This window comes from Oncorhynchus masou, unplaced genomic scaffold (genome assembly GCF_036934945.1).
Source record: "Oncorhynchus masou masou isolate Uvic2021 unplaced genomic scaffold, UVic_Omas_1.1 unplaced_scaffold_1677, whole genome shotgun sequence".
NCBI lineage: Eukaryota > Metazoa > Chordata > Actinopteri > Salmoniformes > Salmonidae > Oncorhynchus > Oncorhynchus masou.
The window spans coordinates 97,501-121,965 of NW_027006907.1; the positions used below are offsets into that span (position 1 = coordinate 97,501).

Here is a 24,465-nt window from a genome sequence, read left to right on the forward strand (position 1 = left end):
AGTTAAATGATGTAAATAGTATTATTGTAGTAGTTAAATGATGTAAAGAGTATTATTGTAGTAGTTAAATGATTTGTAGGGTATTATTGTAGTAGTTAAATGATGTAAATGTATTATTGTAGTAGTTAAATGATTTATATAGTATTATTGTAGTAGTTAAATGATGTAAAGAGTATTATTGTAGTAGTTTAATGATGTTAAGTGTATTATTGTAGTAGTTAAATGATGTAAATAGTATTATTGTAGTAGTTAAATGATTTGTAGTGTATTATTGTAGTAGTTAAATGATTTGTAGTGTATTATTGTAGTAGTTAAATGATTTGTAGTGTATTATTGTAGTAGTTAAATGATTTGTAGTGTATTATTGTAGTAGTTAAATGATTTTAGGGTATTATTGTAGTAGTTAAATGATTTGTAGGGTATTATTGTAGTAGTTAAATGATTTGTAGTGTATTATTGTAGTAGTTAAAATGTAAAGGGTATTATTGTAGTAGTTAAATGATGTAAAGGGTATTATTGTAGTAGTTAAATGATGTAAAGAGTATTATTGTAGTAGTTAAATGATTTGTAGTGTATTATTGTAGTAGTTTGATTTGTAGTGTATTATTGAGTAGTTAAATGATGTAAAGGGTATTATTGTAGTAGTTAAATGATTTGTAGTGTATTATTGTAGTAGTTAAATGATGTAAAGAGTATTATTGTAGTAGTTAAATTATTTGTAGTGTATTATTGTAGTAGTTAAATGATGTAAAGAGTATTATTGTAGTAGTTAAATGATTTGTAGGGTATTATTGTAGTAGTTAAATGATGTAAAGGGTATTATTGTAGTAGTTAAATGATGTAAAGGGTATTATTGTAGTAGTTAAATGATGTAAAGAGTATTATTGTAGTAGTTAAATGATTTGTAGTGTATTATTGTAGTAGTTAAATGATTTGTAGAGTATTATTGTAGTAGTTAAATGATTTGTAGAGTATTATTGTAGTAGTTAAATGATGTAAAGGGTATTATTGTAGTAGTTAAATGATGTAAAGAGTATTATTGTAGTAGTTAAATGATTTGTAGTGTATTATTGTAGTAGTTAAATGATTTGTAGGGTATTATTGTAGTAGTTAAATGATGTAAAGGGTATTATTGTAGTAGTTTAATGATGTAAAGAGTATTATTGTAGTAGTTTAATGATGTAAAGAGTACTATTGTAGTAGTTAAATGATTTGTAGAGTATTATTGCAGTAGTTTAACGATGTAAAGGGTATTATTGTAGTAGTTTAATGATGTAAAGAGTACTATTGTAGTAGTTAAATGATTTGTAGAGTAATTGTAGTAGTTAAATGATTTGTAGTAGTTAGTTAAATGATGTAAAGGGTATTATTGTAGTAGTTAAATGATGTAAAGAGTATTATTGTAGTAGTTAAATGATTTGTAGAGTATTATTGTAGTAGTTAAATGATTTGTAGGGTATTATTGTAGTAGTTAAATGATGTAAAGGGTATTATTGTAGTAGTTAAATGATGTAAAGAGTATTATTGTAGTAGTTAAATGATGTAAAGGGTATTATTGTAGTAGTTAAATGATTTGTAGAGTATTATTGTAGTAGTTAAATGATGTAAAGGGTATTATTGTAGTAGTTAAATGATGTAAAGGGTATTATTGTAGTAGTTAAATGATGTAAAGAGTATTATTGTAGTAGTTAAATGATTTGTAGTGTATTATTGTAGTAGTTAAATGATTTGTAGTATTATTGTAGTAGTTAAATGATTTGTAGGGTATTATTGTAGTAGTTAAATGATGTAAAGAGTATTATTGTAGTAGTTAAATGATTTGTAGGGTATTATTGTAGTAGTTAAATGATGTAAAGAGTATTATTGTAGTAGTTAAATGATTTGTAGTGTATTATTGTAATAGTTAAATGATTTGTAGTGTATTATTGTAGTAGTTAAATGATGTAAAGGGTATTATTGCAGTAGTTAAATGATTTGTAGTGTATTATTGTAGTAGTTAAATGATGTAAAGGGTATTATTGTAGTAGTTAAATGATTTGTATAGTATTATTGTAGTAGTTAAATGATTTGTAGAGTATTATTGTAGTAGTTGAATGATTTGTAGTGTATTATTGTAGTAGTTAAACGATGTAAAGAGTATTATTGTAGTAGTTAAATGATTTGTAGAGTATTATTGTAGTAGTTAAATGATTTGTAGTGTATTATTGTAGTTGTTAAACGATGTAAAGAGTATTATTGTAGTAGTTAAATGATGTAAAAGTATTATTGTAGTAGTTAAATGATTTGTAGAGTATTATTGTAGTAGTTAAATGATGTAAAGAGTATTATTGTAGTAGTTAAATGATTTGTAGTGTATTATTGTAGTAGTTAAATGATGTAAAAGGGTATTATTGTAGTAGTTAAATGATGTAAAAGTATTATTGTAGTAGTTAAATGATGTAAAGAGTATTATTGTAGTAGTTAAATGATGTAAAGAGTATTATTGTAGTAGTTAAATGATGTAAATAGTATTATTGTAGTAGCTAAATGATTTGTAGGGTATTATTGTAGTAGTTAAATGTTTTGTAGTGTATTATTGTAGTAGTTAAATGATGTAAAGAGTATTATTGTAGTAGTTAAATGATGTAAAGAGTATTATTGTAGTAGTTAAATGATGTAAAGGGTATTATTGTAGTAGTTAAATGATGTAAAGAGTATTATTGTAGTAGTTAAATGATGTAAATAGTATTATTGTAGTAGTTAAATGATTTGTAGTGTATTATTGTAGTAGTTAAATGATTTGTAGTGTATTATTGTAGTAGTTAAATGATGTAAAGGGTATTATTGTAGTAGTTAAATGATGTAAAGAGTATTATTGTAGTAGTTAAATGATGTAAAGAGTATTATTGTAGTAGTTAAACGATGTAAAGAGTATTATTGTAGTAGTTAAATGATGTAAAGAGTATTATTGTAGTAGTTAAATGATGTAAAGAGTATTATTGTAGTAGTTAAATGATGTAAAGAGTATTATTGTAGTAGTTAAATGATGTAGTATTATTGTAGTAGTGAAATGATGTAAAGAGTATTATTGTAGTAGTTAAACGATGTAAAGGGTATTATTGTAGTAGTTAAATGATGTAAAGGGTATTATTGTAGTAGTTAAATGATTTGTAGTGTATTATTGTAGTAGTTAAATGATGTAAAGGGTATTATTGTAGTAGTTAAATGATGTAAAGGGTATTATTGTAGTAGTTAAATGATTTGTAGTGTATTATTGTAGTAGTTAAATGATGTAAAGGGTATTATTGCAGTAGTTAAATGATTTGTAGGGTATTATTGTAGTAGTTAAATGATTTAAAGAGTATTATTGTAGTAGTTAAATGATTTGTAGTGTATTATTGTAGTAGTTAAATGATGTAAAGGGTATTATTATAGTAGTTAAATGATTTGTAGGGTATTATTGTAGTAGTTAAATGATTTGTAGTGTATTATTGTAGTAGTTAAATGATGTAAAGGGTATTATTGTAGTAGTTAAATGATGTAAAAGTATTATTGTAGTAGTTAAATGATTTGTAGTGTATTATTGTAGTAGTTAAATGATGTAAAGAGTATTATTGTAGTAGTTAAACGATGTAAAGAGTATTATTGTAGTAGTTAAATGATGTAAAGAGTATTATTGTAGTAGTTAAATGATGTAAAGGGTATTATTGTAGTAGTTAAATGATGTAAAGGGTATTATTGTAGTAGTTAAATGATGTAAAGGGTATTATTGTAGTAGTTAAATGATTTGTAGTGTATTATTGTAGTAGTTAAATGATGTAAAGAGTATTATTGTAGTAGTTAAATGATGTAAAGGGTATTATTGTAGTAGTTAAATGATGTAAAGGGTATTATTGTAGTAGTTAAATGATTTGTAGTGTATTATTGTAGTAGTTAAATGATGTAAAGAGTATTATTGTAGTAGTTAAACGATGTAAAGAGTATTATTGTAGTAGTTAAACGATGTAAAGAGTATTATTGTAGTAGTTAAATGATATAAAGGGTATTATTGTAGTAGTTAAATGATGTAAAGAGTATTATTGTAGTAGTTAAATGATGTAAAGAGTATTATTGTAGTAGTTAAATGATTTGTAGTGTATTATTGTAGTAGTTAAATGATGTAAAGAGTATTATTGTAGTAGTTAAATGATGTAAAGAGTATTATTGTAGTAGTTAAATGATGTAAATAGTATTATTGTAGTAGTTAAATGATTTGTAGGGTATTATTGTAGTAGTTAAATGATGTAAAGAGTATTATTTTAGTAGTTAAAGCGATGTAAAGAGTATTATTGTAGTAGTTAAACGATGTAAAGAGTATTATTGTAGTAGTTAAATGATGTAAAAGGGTATTATTGTAGTAGTTAAATGATGTAAAGGGTATTATTGTAGTAGTTAAATGATGTAAAGGGTATTATTGTAGTAGTTAAATGATTTGTAGTGTATTATTGTAGTAGTTAAATGATGTAAAGAGTATTATTGTAGTAGTTAAATGATGTAAAGGGTATTATTGTAGTAGTTAAATGATGTAAAGGGTATTATTGTAGTAGTTAAATGATTTGTAGTGTATTATTGTAGTAGTTAAATGATATAAAGGGTATTATTGTAGTAGTTAAATGATGTAAAGAGTATTATTGTAGTAGTTAAATGATTTGTAGTGTATTATTGTAGTAGTTAAGCGATGTAAAGAGTATTATTGTAGTAGTTTAACGATGTAAAGGGTATTATTGTAGTAGTTAAATGATATAAAGAGTATTATTGTAGTAGTTAAATGATTTGTAGTGTATTATTGTAGTAGTTAAACGATGTAAAGGTATTATTGTAGTAGTTAACGATGTGTATTATTGTAGTAGTTAAATGATTTGTAGTGTATTATTGTAGTAGTTAAATGATTTGTAGAGTATTATTTAGTAGTTAAACAATATAAAGTTATTGTAGTAGTTGATGTAAAGAGTATTATTGTAGTAGTTCGATGTAAAAGTATTATTGTAGTAGTTAAGCGATGTAAAGAGTATTATTGTAGTAGTTAAACGATGTAAAGGGTATTATTGTAGTAGTTAAGCGATGTAAAGGGTATTATTGTAGTAGTTTAATGATGTAAAGAGTATTATTGTAGTAGTTTAACGATGTAAAGGGTATTATTGTAGTAGTTTAATGATGTAAAGAGTATTATTGTAGTAGTTAAACGATGTAAAGGGTATTATTGTAGTAGTTAAACGATGTAAAGGGTATTATTGTAGTAGTTAAACGATGTAAAGGGTATTATTGTAGTAGTTAAATGATGTAAAGAGTATTATTGTAGTAGTTTAATGATTTGTAGAGTATTATTGTAGTAGTTAAATGATGTAAAGGGTATTATTGTAGTAGTTAAACGATGTAAAGAGTATTATTGTAGTAGTTAAACGATGTAAAGGGTATTATTGTAGTAGTTAAACGATGTAAAGAGTATTATTGTAGTAGTTAAATGATGTAAAGGGTATTATTGTAGTAGTTAAACGATGTAAAGAGTATTATTGTAGTAGTTAAACGATGTAAAGGGTATTATTGTAGTAGTTAAACGATGTAAAGAGTATTATTGTAGTAGTTAAACGATGTAAAGAGTATTATTGTAGTAGTTAAACGATATAAAGAGTACTATTGTAGTAGTTAGTGTATTTTTCCTTCCGGAGCCCGTCCATGAAGACCTTCCAGTGTTCTTTACAGTTGGTTTGTAGTAGTAGTTAATGTAAAAGTATTATTGTAGTAGTTAAACGATGTAAAAGTATTATTGTAGTAGTGAAATGATTTGTAGAGTATTATTGTAGTAGTTAGTGTATTTTTCCTACCGGAGCCCGTCCATGAAGACCTCCACTCCAGTGTTCTCGTACACAGTTGGTTTGTAGCACTCAGGGAAGGTCTCTGACGTGAAGCGAACCAGGAGGGCCGTCTTCCCGACAGCACTGTCCCCACCAGCACACACTTCACCTGGGTCTCCGCGCTCATGGCTGCTCCGCTCGGAACCCTGGGGGTCGTAGTTCTTTAGGGAGCGTTGTATTCCTGAAGCAGAGGAGGGTTGAGATCAGGGGTTGTGACGTCCATAGTGATGGTGGTCACCTTCTCTGTGATACTCTCTGTGGGGGTTGTAGTTCTTTAGGGAGACGTTGTAGTCCTGAAGCAGAGGAGGGTTGAGATCATGGGGTTGTGACGTCCATAGTGATGGTGGTCACCTTCTCTGTGATACTCTCTGTGGGGGTTGTAGTTCTTTAGGGAGACGTTGTAGTCCTGAAGCAGAGGAGGGTTGAGATCATGGGGTTGTGACGTCCATAGTGATGGTGGTCACCTTCTCTGTGGGGGTTGTAGTTCTTTAGGGAGATGTTGTAGTCCTGAAGTAGAGGAGGGTTAGGATCAGGGGGTTGTGGTCACCTTCTCTGTGATACTCTCTGTGGGGGTTGTAGTTCTTTAGGGAGACGTTGTAGTCCTGAAGCAGAGGAGGGTTAGGATCAGGGGTTGTGGTCACCTTCTCTGTGATACTCTCTGTGGGGGTTGTAGTTCTTTAGGGAGACGTTGTAGTCCTGAAGTAGAGGAGGGTTGAGATCAGGGGGTTGTGGTCACCTTCTCTGTGATACTCTCTGTGGGGGTTGTAGTTCTTTAGGGAGACGTTGTAGTCCTGAAGTAGAGGATGGTTGAGATCAGGGGGTTGTGGTCACCTGGTGTGTGGAGTCATGATGCTAACTGCATGTCTCTCTCTCACCACAGAGTTTACTGGCTCTACTGCTGCAGTAGAGAAGCTGAAGGCTCTGACTGTCTTTATATGGCTTTCACTCTCTCTCTCTCTACACACACACCTCTCTGTCTACACACACACACCTCTCTCTACACACCTCTCTCTCTCTACACACACACACACACCTCTCTCTCACTACACACACACCTCTCTCTACACACACCTCTCTCTCTACACACACACACCTCTCTCTCTCTACACACACACCTCTCTCTCTCTACACACACACACCTCTCTCTCTACACACACACTCTCTCTACACACACACACCTCTCTCTACACACCTCTCTCTCTACACACCTCTCTCTACACACCTCTCTCTCTACACACACACCTCTCTCTCTCTACACACACCTCTCTCTCTACACACACACCTCTCTCTCTCTACACACACACACCTCTCTCTCTCTACACACACCTCTCTCTCTACACACACACACCCTCTCTCTACACACACACACCTCTCTCTCCACACACACACACACCTCTCTCTCTACACACACACACTCTCTCTCTCTACACACACACACCTCTCTCTACACACACACACACTCTCTCTACACACACCTCTCTCTCTAAACACACACACACTCTCTCTACACACACACACTCTCTACACTACACACACACACTCTCTCTCTACACACACACTCTCTCTACACACACACTCTCTCTACACACACACACACTCTCTCTACACACACACTCTCTACTACACACACACACTCTCTCTCTACACACACACACACACTCTCTACACACACACACACCTCTCTACACACACACACACTCTCTACACACACACTCTCTACACACACACACACTCTCTCTACACACACACACACTCTCTCTACACACACACACTCTCTCTACACACACACACACCTCTCTCTACACACACACCTCTCTCTCTACACACACACACACTCTCTCTACACACACACTCTCTACACACACACACTCTCTCTCTACACACACTCTCTCTCTACACACACACTCTCTCTACACACACACACACTCTCTACACACACACACCTCTCTACACACACACACACTCCTCTACACACACACACCTCTCTACACACACACACTCTCTACACACACACACTCTCTCTCTACACACACACACTCTCTCTACACACACACACACCTCTCTCTACACACACACACACTCTCTCTCTACACACACGCACTCTCTCTCTACACACACACACTCTCTACACACACACACACACTCTCTCTACACACACACACACCTCTCTCTACACACACACACTCTCTCTTCACACACACACACACTCTCTCTAACTCTCTCTCTCTCTCTACACACACACACACTCTCTCTACACACACACTCTCTCTCTCTCTACACACACACTCTCTCACACACACACACACACACTCTCTCTACACACACTCTACACACACACACTCTCTCTCTACACACACACTCTCTACACACACACACTCTCTACACACACACACTCTCTCTACACACACACACACACACCTCTCTCTACATACACACACACTCTCTCTAACTCTCTCTCTCTCACACACACACACTCTCTCACTCTACACACTCTCTCTCTCTACACACACACTCTCTCTACACACACACACACTCTCTCTACACACACACACACACTCTCTACACACACACACACTCTCTCTACACACACACACCTCTCTACACACACACTCTCTCTGCACACACACACACTCTCTCTCTACACACACACTCTCTACACACACACTCTCTCTACACACACACACACCTCTCTCTACACACACACTCCTCTCTACACACACACACACACACTCTCTCTCTACACACACACACCTCTCTACTACACACACACCTCTCTACACACACACTCTCACACACACACTCTCTCTACACACACACACCTCTCTACACACACACACACTCTCTCTCACTACACACACACACTCTCTCTCTACACACACACTCTCTCTACACACACACACACACACACACTCTCTCTACACACACTCTACACACACACTCTCTCTACACACACACACACTCTCTACACACACACACTCTCTCTCTACACACACACACTCTCTCTACACACACACACACACACCTCTCTACACACACACACACTCTCTCTCTAACTCTCTCTCTCTCTACACACACACTCTCTCACTCTACACACTCTCTCTCTCTACACACACACTCTCTCTACACACATACACTCTCTCTCTCTCTCTCTCTACACACACACACACACTACACACACACACACTCTCTCTACACACACACACACTCTCTCTACACACACTCTCTCTCTACACACACACACACTCTCTCTCTCTCTACACACACACACTCTCTACACACACACACTCTCTCTACACACACACACACCTCTCTCTACACACACACCTCTCTCTACACACACACACACACCTCTCTCTACACACACACCTCTCTCTCTACACACACACTCTCTCTACACACACACTCTCTCTACACACACACACCTCTCTCTACACACACACACACTCTCTCTCTACACACACACACTCTCTCTACACACACACACACTCTCTCTACACACACACACCTCTCTACACACACACACCTCTCTACACACACACACACTCTCTCTACACACACACACTCTCTCTACACACACACACTCTCTACACACACACACTCTCTACACACACACACCTCTCTCTACACACACACACACTCTCTCTACACACACCTCTCTCTACACACACACACTCTACACACACACACTCTCTCTACACACACACACACACTCTCTCTAACTCTCTCTCTACACACACACACACTCTCTCACTCTACACACACACACTCTCTCTCTCTACACACACACTCTCTCTACACACACACACACTCTCTCTACACACACACACTCTCTCTCTACACACACACACTCTCTCTCTCTCTCTCACATACACACACTCTCTCTCTCATACACAACTCTCTCTCTCTCTACACACACATACTCTCTCTACACACACACTCTCTCTACACACACACTCTCTCACTCTACACACTCTCTCTCTCTACACACACACTCTCTCTCTACACACATACACACACTCTCTCTCTCTCTCTCTCTCTCTACACACACTCTCTCTCTCTCTCTCTCTCTACATACACACACACTCTCTCTCTCTCTCTCTCTACATACACTCTCTCTCTCTCTCTCTCTCTACACACACACTCTCTCTACACACACACCTCTCTCTCTCTACATACACACACTCTCTCTCTCTCTACATACACACACTCTCTCTACACTCTCTCTCTCTCTACATACACTCTCTCTATCTCTCTCTCTCTCTCTACATACACACACTCTCTCTCTCTCTCTCTCCAACTCTCTCTCTCTCTCTACATACACACACTCTCTCTCTCTCTCTCTACATACATACACACTCTCTCTCTCTCTCTCTCTCTCTCTCTACATACACACACTCTCTCTCTCTCTCCAACTCTCTCTCTCTCTCTACATACACACACTCTCTCTCTCTCTCTCTCTACACACATACACACACTCTCTCTCTCTCCAACTCTCTCTCTCTCTAAACACAGCCCCCCCCTCTATCTCAGTTCCTCTTCACTTACCCCTCTGTGTTCTCCACGGAGTTGACACCAGGCTCCGCCCCCTGCGATCAATCGAGGTCACCTGACGCCACAGGTGGTTATCCCATCCAATGAGGGCCCGGCGTACGTTAGAGAGCTGTGAGAACATTATCTGATGAGGACACCGTTGACTCCGTGAGAGGGGGGGGGGGTTGCTCTAATAAAGTAGAGCTACTAATTGTGCAGGTTTTCGTTCCAGCCCAGCACTAAAACACATCAGATTCAGCTTCTTTTTTTTAAGGCTGCACATATGTAATACACTGTGACACGCTGCTGGTGTAAAAGAAGGGCTATTTAAAATAAAATAAGTGATTGATTGACATTTAAAATAACACAGAGAAAAGCCCGAAATCTGAGCATGTACCTTCTCCTCTCCGTAGTGACCCAGTCATGTAAGAGGGAGGAGGACAGCAGCGACCCATAGACAGAGCCGACCCATAGACAGCAGCGACCCATAGACAGAGCCGACCCATAGACAGAGCCGACCCATAGACAGCACCGACCCATAGATTTGGTTATTAACTCCTTCAGTGATAACGCCGGAGAAGAGGAGGGAGGACAGCAGCGACCCATAGATTTGGTTATTAACTCCTACAGTGATAACGCCAGAGCAGGCTGGTCCTTCATTCTATTGGTTTGGTTGTTGACGACCCAGTCGTTCAGTCTATTGGTTCTGTATCTATGGACCCGACCCAGTCGTTCAGTCTATTGGCTCTGTATCTATGGACCCGACCCAGTCGTTCAGTCTATTGGTTCTGTATCTGTGGACCCGACCCAGTCGTTCAGTCTATTGGTTCTGTATCTATGGCGACCCAGTCGTTCAGTCTATTGGTTCTGTATCTGTGGACCCGACCCAGTCGTTCAGTCTATTGGCTCTGTATCTATGGACCCGACCCAGTCGTTCAGTCTAAATGTTCTGTATCTATGGCGACCCAGTCATTCAGTCTAAATGTTCTGTATCTATGGCGACCCAGTCGTTCAGTCTAAATGTTCTGTATCTATGGCGACCCAGTCGTTCAGTCTTGTGTTTTTCTGTATCTATGGCGACCCAGTCGTTCAGTCTAAACGTTCTATTGCCATACTGGCTGGCAACGTTCTTATCCATGACTTTCTAGCTAACTACGGCTGATTTACAGCCACGTCAAACAGTGCCGCCAGAATAACAACAAAGTAGCTGCATTTGCAATAGTTTAAGCCGTTTCCCAGTGACATTTACGTGAATACGTCCGTAACAATGAGCTAACGAGGCCCGGTTTCACCGGTATAGAAAATGTGCCTCCTCGTCAGGACACAGTCGTTCAGAGGAACTACAGTAGCCAACATCACATCGAACACAATCACTTCGTTTCACCTGCCTTCTATCGATAGTTCTGTGTATATATCCATTTTAAAAAATGATGCTGATTCATGATTTCGGCTGTGAAACGCTGCCCGCCCGTCTCATCCCTACTCGTTCATTACTATGCGACCGCTGGAGAGGGAATTTGAATATTGAAACAATGTTGCAAATGTCAGAGAGACAGACAGCAAGGTTTATACAAATCTCTGCTGTTTAAAACTAAACGTTAGACTAAAAGAAACGGCATATAATGTCTAGATGCTTTTTATAAATTGCCTGGCTGGGCTGATGAGACAGTGAATTGCTCAGTCCGATTGGAACGGAGTAAATAGGCATTTTGACTTTTTAGATTTAGCTGGTGGCACTTTGTGGAATAGACAACGGCTGAATGCGGGTTTAACCAATCAGCATCCAGGATTAGTCCCACCCGTTGTATAATGACTAACTAGACTACTGACTACTAACTAGACTAGACTACTGACTACTAACTAGACTAGACTACGAACTAGACTAGACTACTGATGACTAACTAGACTACTGACTAGACTACTGACTACAAACTAGACTACTGACTACTAACTAGACTACTGACTAGATCATTGACTAGATTACTGAATACTAACTAGATTACTAACTAGATCATTGACTAGACTACTGACTAGACTACTGACTACTATCTAGACTACTGACTAGATTATTGACTACTAACTAGACTACTGACTACTAACTAGACTACTGACTAGATCATTGACTAGATTACTGAATACTAACTAGATTACTAACTAGATCATTGACTAGACTACTGACTAGACTACTGACTACTATCTAGACTACTGACTAGATTATTGACTACTAACTAGACTACTGACTACTAACTAGACTACTGACTAGATCATTGACTAGATTACTGAATACTAACTAGATTACTAACAAGATCATTGACTAGACTACTGACTACTAACCAGACTACTGACTACTGACTAGACCTACTGACTACTAACTAGACCTACTGACTAGACCTACTGACTACTAACTAGACCTACTGACTAGACCTACTGACTACTAACTAGACCTACTGACTAGATTACTGACTACTAACTAGACTACTGACTAGATTACTGACTACTAACTAGACTACTGACTAGATCATTGACTAGATTACTGAATACTAACTAGACTACTAACTAGATCATTGACTAGACTACTGACTACTAACCAGACTACTGACTACTGACTAGACCTACTGACTACTAACTAGACCTACTGACTAGATTACTGACTACTAACTAGACCTACTGACTAGATCATTGACTAGATTACTGAATACTAACTAGACTACTAACTAGATCATTGACTAGACTACTGACTACTAACCAGACTACTGACTACTAACTAGACCTACTGACTAACTAGACTACTGACTGACTAGACTCCTAACTAGGCTACTGACTCCTAACGAGACTACAGACTACTAACTAGACTCCAGACTACTAACTATACTCCAGACTACTCCCCCTACACAGCAATGGCAGCCCCCCAGGAGCCAAATGCAGACCACAACAGACTGGAGGTGTGTTTGTCTTGAACCCAACTGATCCTCTATTAAGGCGTGTAAATGATATAACGGTATTGTTACTGACATTGAGAATTGTCCGTGTTTTGTTTAAAAGATGGACACCATTCACCATGACTTTATAAAGACACTAGATTAGAGAGTTAAGGGTCATTCAAACATCATCTACCCCGATGAAGAGTTGAAAAGCTCTGTTCCTTCATCATCTACCCTGATGAAGAGTTGAAAAGCTCTGTTCCTTCATCATCTACCCCCAGGAAGAGTTGAAAAGCTCTGTTCTTCACCATCTACCTCCAGGAAGAGTTGAAAAGCTCTGTTCCTTCACCATCTACCCCGAGGAAGAGTTGAAAAGCTCTGTTCCTTCATCATCTACCCCAGGAAGAGTTGAAAAGCTGCTTCTTCACCCTGCCATGATAACTGACATTTTGTTTTCACCTACTTTACCCCCCCCACATCACGACGGTCTAGAAGCACAGGGCAGAGGCCTTACTAAACTCAACTTTAGCCATTCAAATAGAGCCTATTTATGTGAAACCAAATGTAAGAGATTAATGTGTGTCGTTTATCATTTTATAGAGATACAAATAGTTAAAATTGGATAATAACATTTTTGGGTAGGACTATTGGTTTAAACAATGAATATGAAATGCCAAATTCTTCTGTGACTCTCCAATACATTAATGTATTTAGTAGGCTCATATTAAAATTAGACATTCTGGCTGGATTAAAACAAAAGACATGAAAAAAACAACAACCTTTGTTACTTGTCATAGACAGAGGAATAGAACAAAAGATAACTCACCGTGTTGTCAGACGTCGACCCCGCAGCCTGTCTTCATGATGGCAACGGGCGGATGTTGCGCTTCAACTCAAAGCATTTTTGTTGACTCGGAGACGGTTGGGTGCCTCGGTAAAAAAGTAACTTATTTTTTACGGTATATACATTAGGCTACTTTATAAATACTGCTTAAAGCGAAAGTAAATAGCCTAATTATTCTATATGCACAGAACTACTTATACACGTTTATATGCGTCACTTACACGGCTTACTACTATCTGTACAAAAAACGGAGAGGGAAATGAGATGCGCTCTCTCTCTCTCTCTCATCTCACTAACAGCATCCGTTTGTTGAGTGTGGAGGTGTGTTGATGCCGTTTCGTTTCTGTTCTTAGTATTTCAGCGTCTCTATAACTCACGAAGCAGCTGTTGTTTTTGATCGCTTTGATAGACAACTTTATACGCAGTAGCTTTGAGTTAATGTGTTTATGTATGAAACGTGGCGTGTGGACTCATAACTACAGACTTTACGCAGTAGCTTTGAGTTAATGTGTTTATATATGAAACGTGGCGTGTGGACTCATAACTACAGACTTTACGCAGTAGCTTTAAGTTAATGTGTTTATATATGAAACGTGGCTTTGAGTTAATGTGTTTATATATGAAACGTGGCGTGTGGACTCATAACTACAGACTTTACGCAGTAGCTGTGAATAAATTTGTTAAATATAACATGTATCGTGTAGCCTCATAACGACAAGACAACAGTTGGAGGACAAGTGAAATAAAACCTCGAAAGTTAATCAATACCAAGACATTTTCCAATGCATCCCTCTGGTTAGGATATGCTAATTGGAAAAAGGACCCTCGCATTCTCTGGAGACGTATAACGGGCATATTACCTATTTTGTCAAAGGTTCTCCGTCATGACTATGCGTCGACTTGTTATGGAACGAATAATTGCGCGTCATGTTTATCCTAACCCATTTAGTGAGCAATTACCGACACCGTAGGGTGCCGTTCAGTCCCTCTTGAACGTTTGCTACGTCCCGGAACAATTTGTACTGTAGGATACGTTTCCACAAAACGTACTCGAACGGGGCTTTGAGGGTACGTTTGCTCCCCGTTCGGTGGGTGTGGCTTCAAGCAATGAGTGACGTGTTTCTAACTTTAGCGGTGGCCATGCTGACCGCGTTACCACCCAAAACCACAACATCACCGTTTTTCCAACTGGTCGTTCAGTACAGCACCGTTTCCGTTCAAATTACACGTTCCAGAACGTAACAATGTCCCTAAAATGGAACGCAGCCCGTGAGTCAGATGAACCGTTCCTCCCCACGCCGGTATGGGATACACCACGAGACGAGAGCGTTAAAGGGGATGGACGGAGCAGATGAACGGATGCTCCCACACTAGCACCCTGCTAACCCATTTATTCATTAACTAATTTCAGCTTTATTTAACTAGGAAAGTCAGTTATGAATAAATTATTATTTACAATGACGGTCCCTAACCCTTTAAAGGCAAACGGCCTCCTGCGGTCCCTAGGGGCCTGGGATTAAAATATAATCGGTCCCAATATAAATATAGGAAAAAAAAACACTCACCACAACAAGGAGAGACAACACAACATAACGACTGGCTGCCAACAAACTAAACACACACACACACTGTGGCAGACTTGATTTGATTGTGTTCCAAAAGTGAACAGACAATATTATTTATTGAAATATAATTTGTAAAAAAAATATTTAAAAATACATAAGAAAATGATCAACAATTATGAAAATAAAAATATACACTTTCCTTTGGTAGCCTACAATTCTCTTTTAGGAGTCAGTCCCTAAACCTAACCCATTTAAGTCAGTCCCTAAACCCTTTAGGAGTCGGTTCCTAAACCATTTTAGGAGTCAGTCCCTAACCCTAACCCTTTAGGAGTTGGTCCCTAACCCAGTGGTCCCTAACCCTTTAGGAGTCTAAGTCCCTAACCCTTTAGGGTCAGTCCCTAACCCTTTAGTCAGTCCCTAACCCTTTAGGAGTCCGTCCCTAACCCTTTAGGAGTCAGTCCCTAAACCCTAACCCTTTAAGAGTCAGTCAGTCCCTAACCCTTTAGGAGTCAGTCCCTAACCCCTAACCCTTTAGAGTCAGTCCCTAACCCTAACCCTTTGAGTCAGTCCCTAACCCTTTAGGAGTCAGTCCCTAACCCTTTAGGAGTCGGTCCCTAACCCTTTAGGAGTCAGTCCCTAACCCTTTAGGAGTCAGTCCCTAACCCTTTAGGAGTCAGTCCCTAAACCCTTTAGGAGTCAGTCCCTAACCCTTTAGGAGTCAGTCCTAACCCTTTAGGAGTCAGTCCCTAACCCTTTAGGAGTCAGTCCCTAACCCTTTAGGAGTAGGTCCCTAACCCTTTAGAGTCAGTCCCTAACCCTTTAGGAGTCAGTCCCTAACCCTTTAGGAGTCAGTCCCTAAACCTAACCCTTTGAGTCAGTCCCCTAACCCTTTAGAGTCAGTCCCTAACCCTAACCCTTTAGGAGTCAGTCCCTAACCCTTTAGGAGTCAGTCCCTAACCCTTTAGGAGTCAGTCCCTAACCCTTTAGGAGTCAGTCCTAACCCTAACCCTTTAGGAGTCGGTCCCTAACCCTTTAGGAGTCAGTCCCTAACCCTTTAGGAGTCAGTCCCTAACCCTTTAGAGTCAGTCCCTAAACCTAACCCTTTAGGAGTCAGGCCCTAACCCTATATAGAGAAAGAGGGGGGCCATTTGGATTCCCTCTATAGAGAATTGGTGGGCCATTTGGATTCCTCTGTAGAGAATAGAGGGCCATTTGGATTCCCTCTATAGAGAATAGAGGGCCATTTGGATTCCTATATAGAGAATAGAGGGCCATTTGGATTCCCTATATAGAGAATAGAGGGCCATTTAGATTCCCTATAGAGAATAGGGGCCATTTGGATTCCCTCTAGAGAGAATAGAGGGCCATTTGGATTCCCTCTATAGAGAATAGGGGCCATTAGGATTCCTATAGAGAATAGGGGGCCATTTGGATTCCCCTCCTATAGGAATAGAGGGCCATTTGGATTCCTCTATAGAGAATAGGGGGCCATTTTGGATTCCTATATAGAGAATAGAGGGCCATTGGATTCCCTCTATAGGGAATAGGGGGCCATTAGGATTCCCTTATATAGATAATAGGGGGCCATTTGGATTCCCTCTATAGAGAATAGGGGGCCATTTGGATTCCCTATAGAGAATAGGGCCATTTGGATTCCCTCTATAGGGAATAGGGGGCCATTTGGATTCCCTTATATAGATAATAGGGGGCCATTAGGATTCCTTATATAGATAATAAGGGGCCATTTGGATTCCCTCTATAGAGAATAGGGGGCCATTTGGACAGTCATAAAGTAGAAAAACCAAACAAAGTTTCTGTCAACACTGTCAATACTCTTCGATCTAAGTATAATACGGCCCGGGCCACTTGGGACAGTCTAATGTATAAAAAACCCAGATATCACTTCTGATCTAATGTATAAACGGCATTGAGATATCACTTCTGATCTAATGTATAAACGGGCCAGATATCACTTCTGATCTAATGTATCGGGCCAGATATCACTTCTGATCTAATGTATAAAAACGGCGGTTATCACTTCTAAATCTAATGTATATCTTCTAGATATCTTCTCTTAAAATGATATAAAATGATATAACTTCTCTTAAAATGTAAATAACCCACACATTCACCATTACAGAAACATCATGTTAAGATAAATGATATACACTTAGATTGACATGGTTTTATAAAATCTAAAAATCTACATTTAATATAATTTAAAATGAACTCTTGCTCTGTCATTGTTTGTAAATCCTGATAAAGTTTCATACAAAAACACAAATATTGTACAAACATGGCAACAGTGAAGACATAAAAATAGATTAAGACAATTTCTTCAGCAGCTATTAAAATAATTGTTAGAGACAGAGAGAGAAAGAGGGAGACAGAGAGAGAGACAGAGACAGAGAGACAGAGAGAGAGAGAGGGGGATGTGTGTTTTTTGTGTATGTGAGAGAGACAGTGGAGACAGAGACAGGGGAGAGGGGAGGAGACTGTAGTGTCTTGATAAGACAGTCAGTCACATGACAGTTTCATCTCAGTTCAGACACCAGCAACAGACCTGGCTTAGGCTCAGACCTGGGGAGAGAGGCAGAGAGAGAGAGAGAGGGGGGGAGGAGAGGAAGAGAGAGAGGGAGAGAGGGGGAGAGAGGGGGATGGGAGAGGAAGAGAGAGAGAGAAGTGGTAGGAGGTAGAAAAGAGGGGAGAGGGGGGGAGAAAAAAGGGGGTAGAAAAGGGGGAGAGGGGTGAGTGTGTCGCGTTACCAAGTATTGACATAATGGTGTGTGTACCTGTAGCCCCTGTGTGTGTGTACCTGGAGCCCTGTGTGTGTGTGTACCTGTAGCCCTGTGTGTTGAGGTACCTGTAGCCCTGTGTTTTGAGGTACCTGTTAGCCCAGTGTGTTGAGGTACCTGATCCCTGTGTGTGTGTACCTGTAGGCCAGTGTGTGTGTGTGTGTACCTGTAGCACAGTGTGTGTGTGTGTACCTGTAGCCCAGTGTGTTGGGGTACCTGTAGCCCTGTGTGTGTGTGTGTACCTGTAGCCCAGTGTGTTGAGGTACCTGTAGCCCTGTGTTTTGAGGTACCTGTAGCCCAGTGTGTTGAGGTACCTGTATCCCTGTGTGTGTGTACCTGTAGGCCAGTGTGTGTGTGTGTACCTGTAGCACAGTGTGTGTGTGTGTACCTGTAGCCCAGTGTGTTGAGGTACCTGTAGCCCTGTGTGTGTGTGTACCTGTAGCCCAGTGTGTTGAGGTACCTGTAGCCCAGTGTGTGTGTACCTGTAGCCCAGTGTGTTGAGGTACCTGTAGCCCAGTGTGTTGAGGTACCTGTAGCCCTATGTGTGTGTGTACATGTAGCCCAGTGTGTCGCGTTACCTAGTATTGACATAATGATTGTGTGTGTACCTGTAGCCCTGTGTGTGTGTGTACCTGTAGCCCTGTGTGTGTGTGTACCTGTAGCCCAGTGTGTTGAGGTACCTGTAGCCCAGTGTGTTGAGGTACCTGTAGCCCAGTGTGTTGAGGTACCTGTATCCCTGTGTGTGTGTGTACCTGTAGCCCAGTGTGTTGAGGTACCTGTAGCCCAGTGTGTTGAGGTACCTGTATCCCTGTGTGTGTGTGTACCTGTAGCCCAGTGTGTGTGTGTACCTGTAGCCCAGTGTGTGTGTGTACCTGTAGCACAGTGTGTGTGTGTGTACCTGTAGCCCAGTGTGTTGAGGTACCTGTAGCCCTGTGTGTGTGTGTGTGTGTACCTGTAGCCCAGTGTGTTGAGGTACCTGTAGCTCAGTGTGTTGAGGTACCTGTAGCCCAGTGTGTGTGTACCTGTAGCCCTGTGTGTGTGTGTACCTGCAGCCCTGTGTGTGTGTACCTGTAGCCCAGCGTGTTGAGGTACCCGTAGCCCAGCGTGTTGAGGTACCCGTAGCCCAGTGTGTTGAGGTACCCGTAGCCCAGTGTGTTGAGGTACCCGTAGCCCAGTGTGTTGAGGTACCTGTAGCCCAGTGTGTGTGTGTACCTGAAGCCCAGTGTGTGTGTGTACCTGCAGCCCTGTGTGTGTGTACCTGTAGCCCAGCGTGTTGAGGTACCCGTAGCCCAGTGTGTTGAGGTACCCGTAGCCCAGTGTGTTGAGGTACCCGTAGCCCAGTGTGTTGAGGTACCTGTAGCCCAGTGTGTTGAGGTACCTGTAGCCCAGTGTGTTGAGGTACCTGTAGCTCAGTGTTTGTGTTGAGGTACCTGTAGCCCAGTGTGTTGAGGTACCTGTAGCCCTGTGTGTTGAGGTACCTGTAGCCCTGTGTGTTGAGGTACCTGTAGCCCTGTGTGTTGAGGTACCTGTAGCCCTGTGTGTTGAGGTACCTGTAGCCCAGTGTGTTGAGGTACCTGTAGCCCAGTGTGTTGAGGTACCTGTAGCCCTGTGTGTTGAGGTACCTGTAGCCCTGTGTGTGTGTGTGTACCTGCAGCCCGGTGTGTTGAGGTACCTGTAGCCCTGTGTGTTGAGGTACCTGTAGCCCTGTGTGTTGAGGTACCTGTAGCCCAGTGTGTTGAGGTACCTGTAGCCCTGTGTGTTGAGGTACCTGTAGCCCTGTGTGTTGAGGTACCTGTAGCCCTGTGTGTGTGTGTACCTGTAGCCCAGTGTGTTGAGGTACCTGTAGCCCAGTGTGTTGAGGTACCTGTAGCCCTGTGTGTTGAGGTACCTGTAGCCCTGTGTGTGTGTGTGTGTACCTGCAGCCCGGTGTGTTGAGGTACCTGTAGCCCTGTGTGTTGAGGTACCTGTAGCCCTGTGTGTTGAGGTACCTGTAGCCCTGTGTGTTGAGGTACCTGTAGCCCTGTGTGTTGAGGTACCCGTAGCCCAGTGTGTTGAGGTACCTGTAGCCCAGTGTGTTGAGGTACCTGTAGCCCAGTGTGTGTGTGTACCTGTAGCCCAGTGTGTTGAGGCACCTGTCGCCCAGTTTGTTGAGGTACCTGTAGCCCAGTGTGTGTGTGTACCTGTAGCCCAGTGTGTTGAGGTACCTGTAGCCCTGTGTGTGTGTGTACCTGTAGCCCTGTGTGTTGAGGTACCTGTAGCCCTGTGTGTGTGTGTGTACCTGTAGCCCTGAGTGTTGAGGTACCTGTAGCCCAGTGTGTTGAGGTACCTGTAGCCCTGTGTGTTGAGGTACCTGTAGCCCTGTGTGTGTGTGTGTGTGTGTGTACCTGTAGCCCTGTGTGTTGAGGTACCTGTAGCCCTGTGTGTTGAGGTACCTGTAGCCCAGTGTGTTGAGGTACCTGTAGCCCAGTGTGTTGAGGTACCTGAAGCCCAGTGTGTTGAGGTACCTGAAGCCCAGTGTGTGTGTGTACCTGTAGCCCTGAGTGTGTGTGTACCTGCAGCCCTGTGTGTGTGTGTAGCTGTAGCTCAGTGTGTTGAGGTACCTGTAGCCCTGTGTGCGTGTGTACCTGTAGCCCAGTGTGTTGAGGTACCTGTAGCCCTGTGTGTGTGTACCTGTAGCCCAGTGTGTTGAGGTACCTGTAGCCCAGTGTGTTGAGGTACCTGTAGCCCAGTGTGTGTGTGTACCTGTAGCCCAGTGTGTGTGTGTACCTGTAGCCCAGTGTGTTGAGGTACCTGTCGCCCAGTTTGTTGAGGTACCTGTAGCCCAGTGTGTGTGTGTGTACCTGTAGCCCAGTGTGTTGAGGTACCTGTAGCCCTGTGTGTGTGTGTACCTGTAGCCCAGTGTGTTGAGGTACCTGTAGCCCTGTGTGTGTGTGTACCTGTAGCCCTGTGTGTGTGTGTGTACCTGTAGCCCTGAGTGTTGAGGTACCTGTAGCCCAGTGTGTTGAGGTACCTGTAGCCCTGTGTTGAGGTACCTGTAGCCCTGTGTGTGTGTGTGTGTACCTGTAGCCCTGTGTGTTGAGGTACCTGTAGCCCAGTGTGTTGAGGTACCTATATCCCTGTGTGTTGAGGTACCTGTAGCCCAGTGTGTTGAGGTACCTATATCCCTGTGTGTTGAGGTACCTGTAGCCCAGTGTGTTGAGGTACCTGTAGCCCTGTGTGTGTGTGTACCTGTAGCCCTGTGTGTGTGTGTGTGTGTACCTGTAGCCCTGTGTGTGTGTACCTGTAGCCCAGTGTGTGTGTGTGTACCTGTAGCCCAGTGTGTGTACCTGTAGCCCAGTGTGTGTGTACCTGTAGCCCAGTGTGTGTGTGTGTACCTGTAGCCCTGTGTGTGTACCTGTAGCCCTGTGTGTGTACCTGTAGCCCTGTGTGTGTGTGTGTGTGTGTGTACCTGTAGCCCTGTGTGTGTGTACCTGTAGCCCAGTGTGTGTACCTGTAGCCCTGTGTGTGTACCTGTAGCCCTGTGTGTTGAGGTAGTCTATGACAGCAGGGCGGATACGAGCCACTCCTCCCTGGCTGTGGTTCCCTCTTCCTGTTATAACTGACAGCTGAGACCTACACACACCCTGCCGACACTCTACACACACACACACACACACACACACACACACACACACACACACACACACACACACACACACACACACACACACACACACACACACACACACACACACACACACACACACACACACACACACACACACACACACAGAGGGAAAGGATGAGAACATGTGGTCACGTTTAGGGAACAAAACTCCCTGTGGTCTTCCTCTCTGACTCCTCTTCGTCACTCAGCCTGGAGGTCTAGCTAGGTGTACCTGTGGTCTTCCTCTCTAACACCTCTTCATCACACAGCCTGGAGGTCTAGCTAGGTGTACCTGTGGTCTTCCTCTTCATCACTCAGCCTGGAGGTCTAGCTAGCTGTACCTGTGGTCTTCCTCTCTAACACCTCTTCATCACTCAGCCTGGAGGTCTAGCTAGCTGTACCTGTGGTCTTCCTCTCTAACACCTCTTCATCACGCAGCCTGGAGGTCTAGCTCGCTGTACCTGTGGTCTTCCTCTTCATCACGCAGCCTGGAGGTCTAGCTAGGTGTACCTGTGGTCTTCCTCTCTAACACCTCTTCATCACACAGCCTGGAGGTCTAGCTAGCTGTACCTGTGGTCTTCCTCTTCATCACACAGCCTGGAGGTCAGCTAGGTGTACCTGTGGTCTTCCTCTAACACCTCTTCATCACACAGCCTGGAGGTCTAGCTAGCTGTACCTGTGGTCTTCCTTCATCACGCAGCCTGGAGGTCTAGCTAGGTGTACCTGTGGTCTTCCTCTCTAACACCTCTTCATCACGCAGCCTGGAGGTCTAGCTCGCTGTACCTGTGGTCTTCCTCTTCATCACGCAGCCTGGAGGTCTAGCTAGGTGTACCTGTGGTCTTCCTCTCTAACACCTCTTCATCACACAGCCTGGAGGTCTAGCTAGCTGTACCTGTGGTCTTCCTCTTCATCACGCAGCCTGAGGTCTAGCTAGGTGTACCTGTGGTCTTCCTCTCTAACACCTCTTCATCACACAGCCTGGAGGTCTAGCTAGGGTGTACCTGTGGTCTTCTCTCTAACACCTCTTCATCACGCAGCCTGGAGGTCTAGCTCGCTGTACCTGTGGTCTTCCTCTTCATCACGCAGCCTGGAGGTCTAGCTAGGTGTACCTGTGGTCTTCCCTCTAACACCTCTTCATCACACAGCCTGGAGGTCTAGCTAGCTGTACCTGTGGTCTTCCTCTTCATCACGCAGCCTGAGGTCTAGCTAGGTGTACCTGTGGTCTTCCTCTAACACCTCTTCATCACTCAGCCTGGAGGTCTAGCTAGGTGTACCTGTGGTCTTCCTCTCTAACACCTCTTCATCACCAGCCAGGAGGTCTAGCTAGGTGTACCTGTGGTCTTCCTCTCTAACACCTCTTCATCACTCAGCATGGAGGTCTAGCTAGGTGTACCTGTGGTCTTCCTCTCTTAACACCTCTTCATCACACAGCCTGGAGGTCTAGCTAGGTGTACCTGTGGTCTTCCTCTCTAACACCTCTTCATCACACAGCCTGGAGGTCTAGCTAGGTGTACCTGTGGTCTTCCTTTCATCACTCAGCCTGAGGTCTAGCTAGGTATCTGTGGTCTCCTCCTTCTCTATAATGTCTTCATCACTCAGCCTGAGGTCTAGCTAGGTACCTGTGGTCTTCATCACTCAGCCTGGAGGTCTAGGCTAGGTGTGTACCCCAGTGGCTCTCTCTTCCTGGGTTTGTTCCTTCATCACACAGCCTGAGTCTGAAGCTAGGTGTACCTGTGGTCTTCATCACCAGCGCTCTGGAGGCAGGTCTAGCTAGGTGTACCTGTGGTCTTCCTCTCTAACACCTCTTCATCACTCAGCTTCCGAGGTCTAGCTAGGTGTACCTGTGGTCTTCCTCTTCATCACTCAGCCTGGAGGTCTAGCTAGGTGTACCTGTGGTCTTGCTCTCTAACACCTGTGACAGGTGGAGTAAGGCCTCGTCGACATGCAGTCCGTGGAGGTCTAGAACGTTCTGAGGCAGCAGGGAGGAGTTGACCCGCTCAAAGATCTGGGACGCCGCTCGGTGATTGGCTTCATGCATCTTCTGACCATGGAGATGACCCTGACACACACACACACACACACACACAGCTTTTAGAAAAGTGTTGTCACGATACCATGGGGGGCTGTACCAAAACGATACCATGGGGGGCTGTACCAAAACGATACCATGGGGGGGACTGTACCAAAACGATACCATGGGGGGGACTGTACCAAACGATACCATGGGGGGGGACTGTACCAAAACGATACCATGGGGGGACTGGGGATAAAGGGCCTCACCTGACTCTGGGTCA

At 42.0% G+C, this 24,465-nt stretch overlaps 1 protein-coding gene and 1 long non-coding RNA gene across 2 annotated transcripts in view; both read right to left on the bottom strand.

Annotated features, from left to right (window-relative positions):
• The window catches only part of LOC135531944 (rho-related GTP-binding protein RhoH-like), a 9,676-nt gene extending 3,627 nt beyond the window's left edge, over positions 1-6,049 (bottom strand). The window contains 2 exon segments of the mRNA XM_064959635.1: positions 5,847-5,964; positions 5,967-6,049. Of these exon segments, the coding sequence (XP_064815707.1) occupies positions 5,847-5,964; positions 5,967-5,997 (149 nt within the window). The 5' untranslated portion in view covers positions 5,998-6,049.
• A 33-nt stretch (positions 6,050-6,082) lies between these two features.
• Positions 6,083-14,226, bottom strand: LOC135531946 (uncharacterized). The gene is made up of 4 exons (XR_010454263.1): positions 14,148-14,226; positions 10,416-10,530; positions 6,418-6,661; positions 6,083-6,334 (listed from the first exon to the last, which is right to left on the bottom strand). It is a non-coding gene; the product is annotated as an uncharacterized LOC135531946 (long non-coding RNA).
• Positions 14,227-24,465: the final 10,239 nt, after the last annotated feature.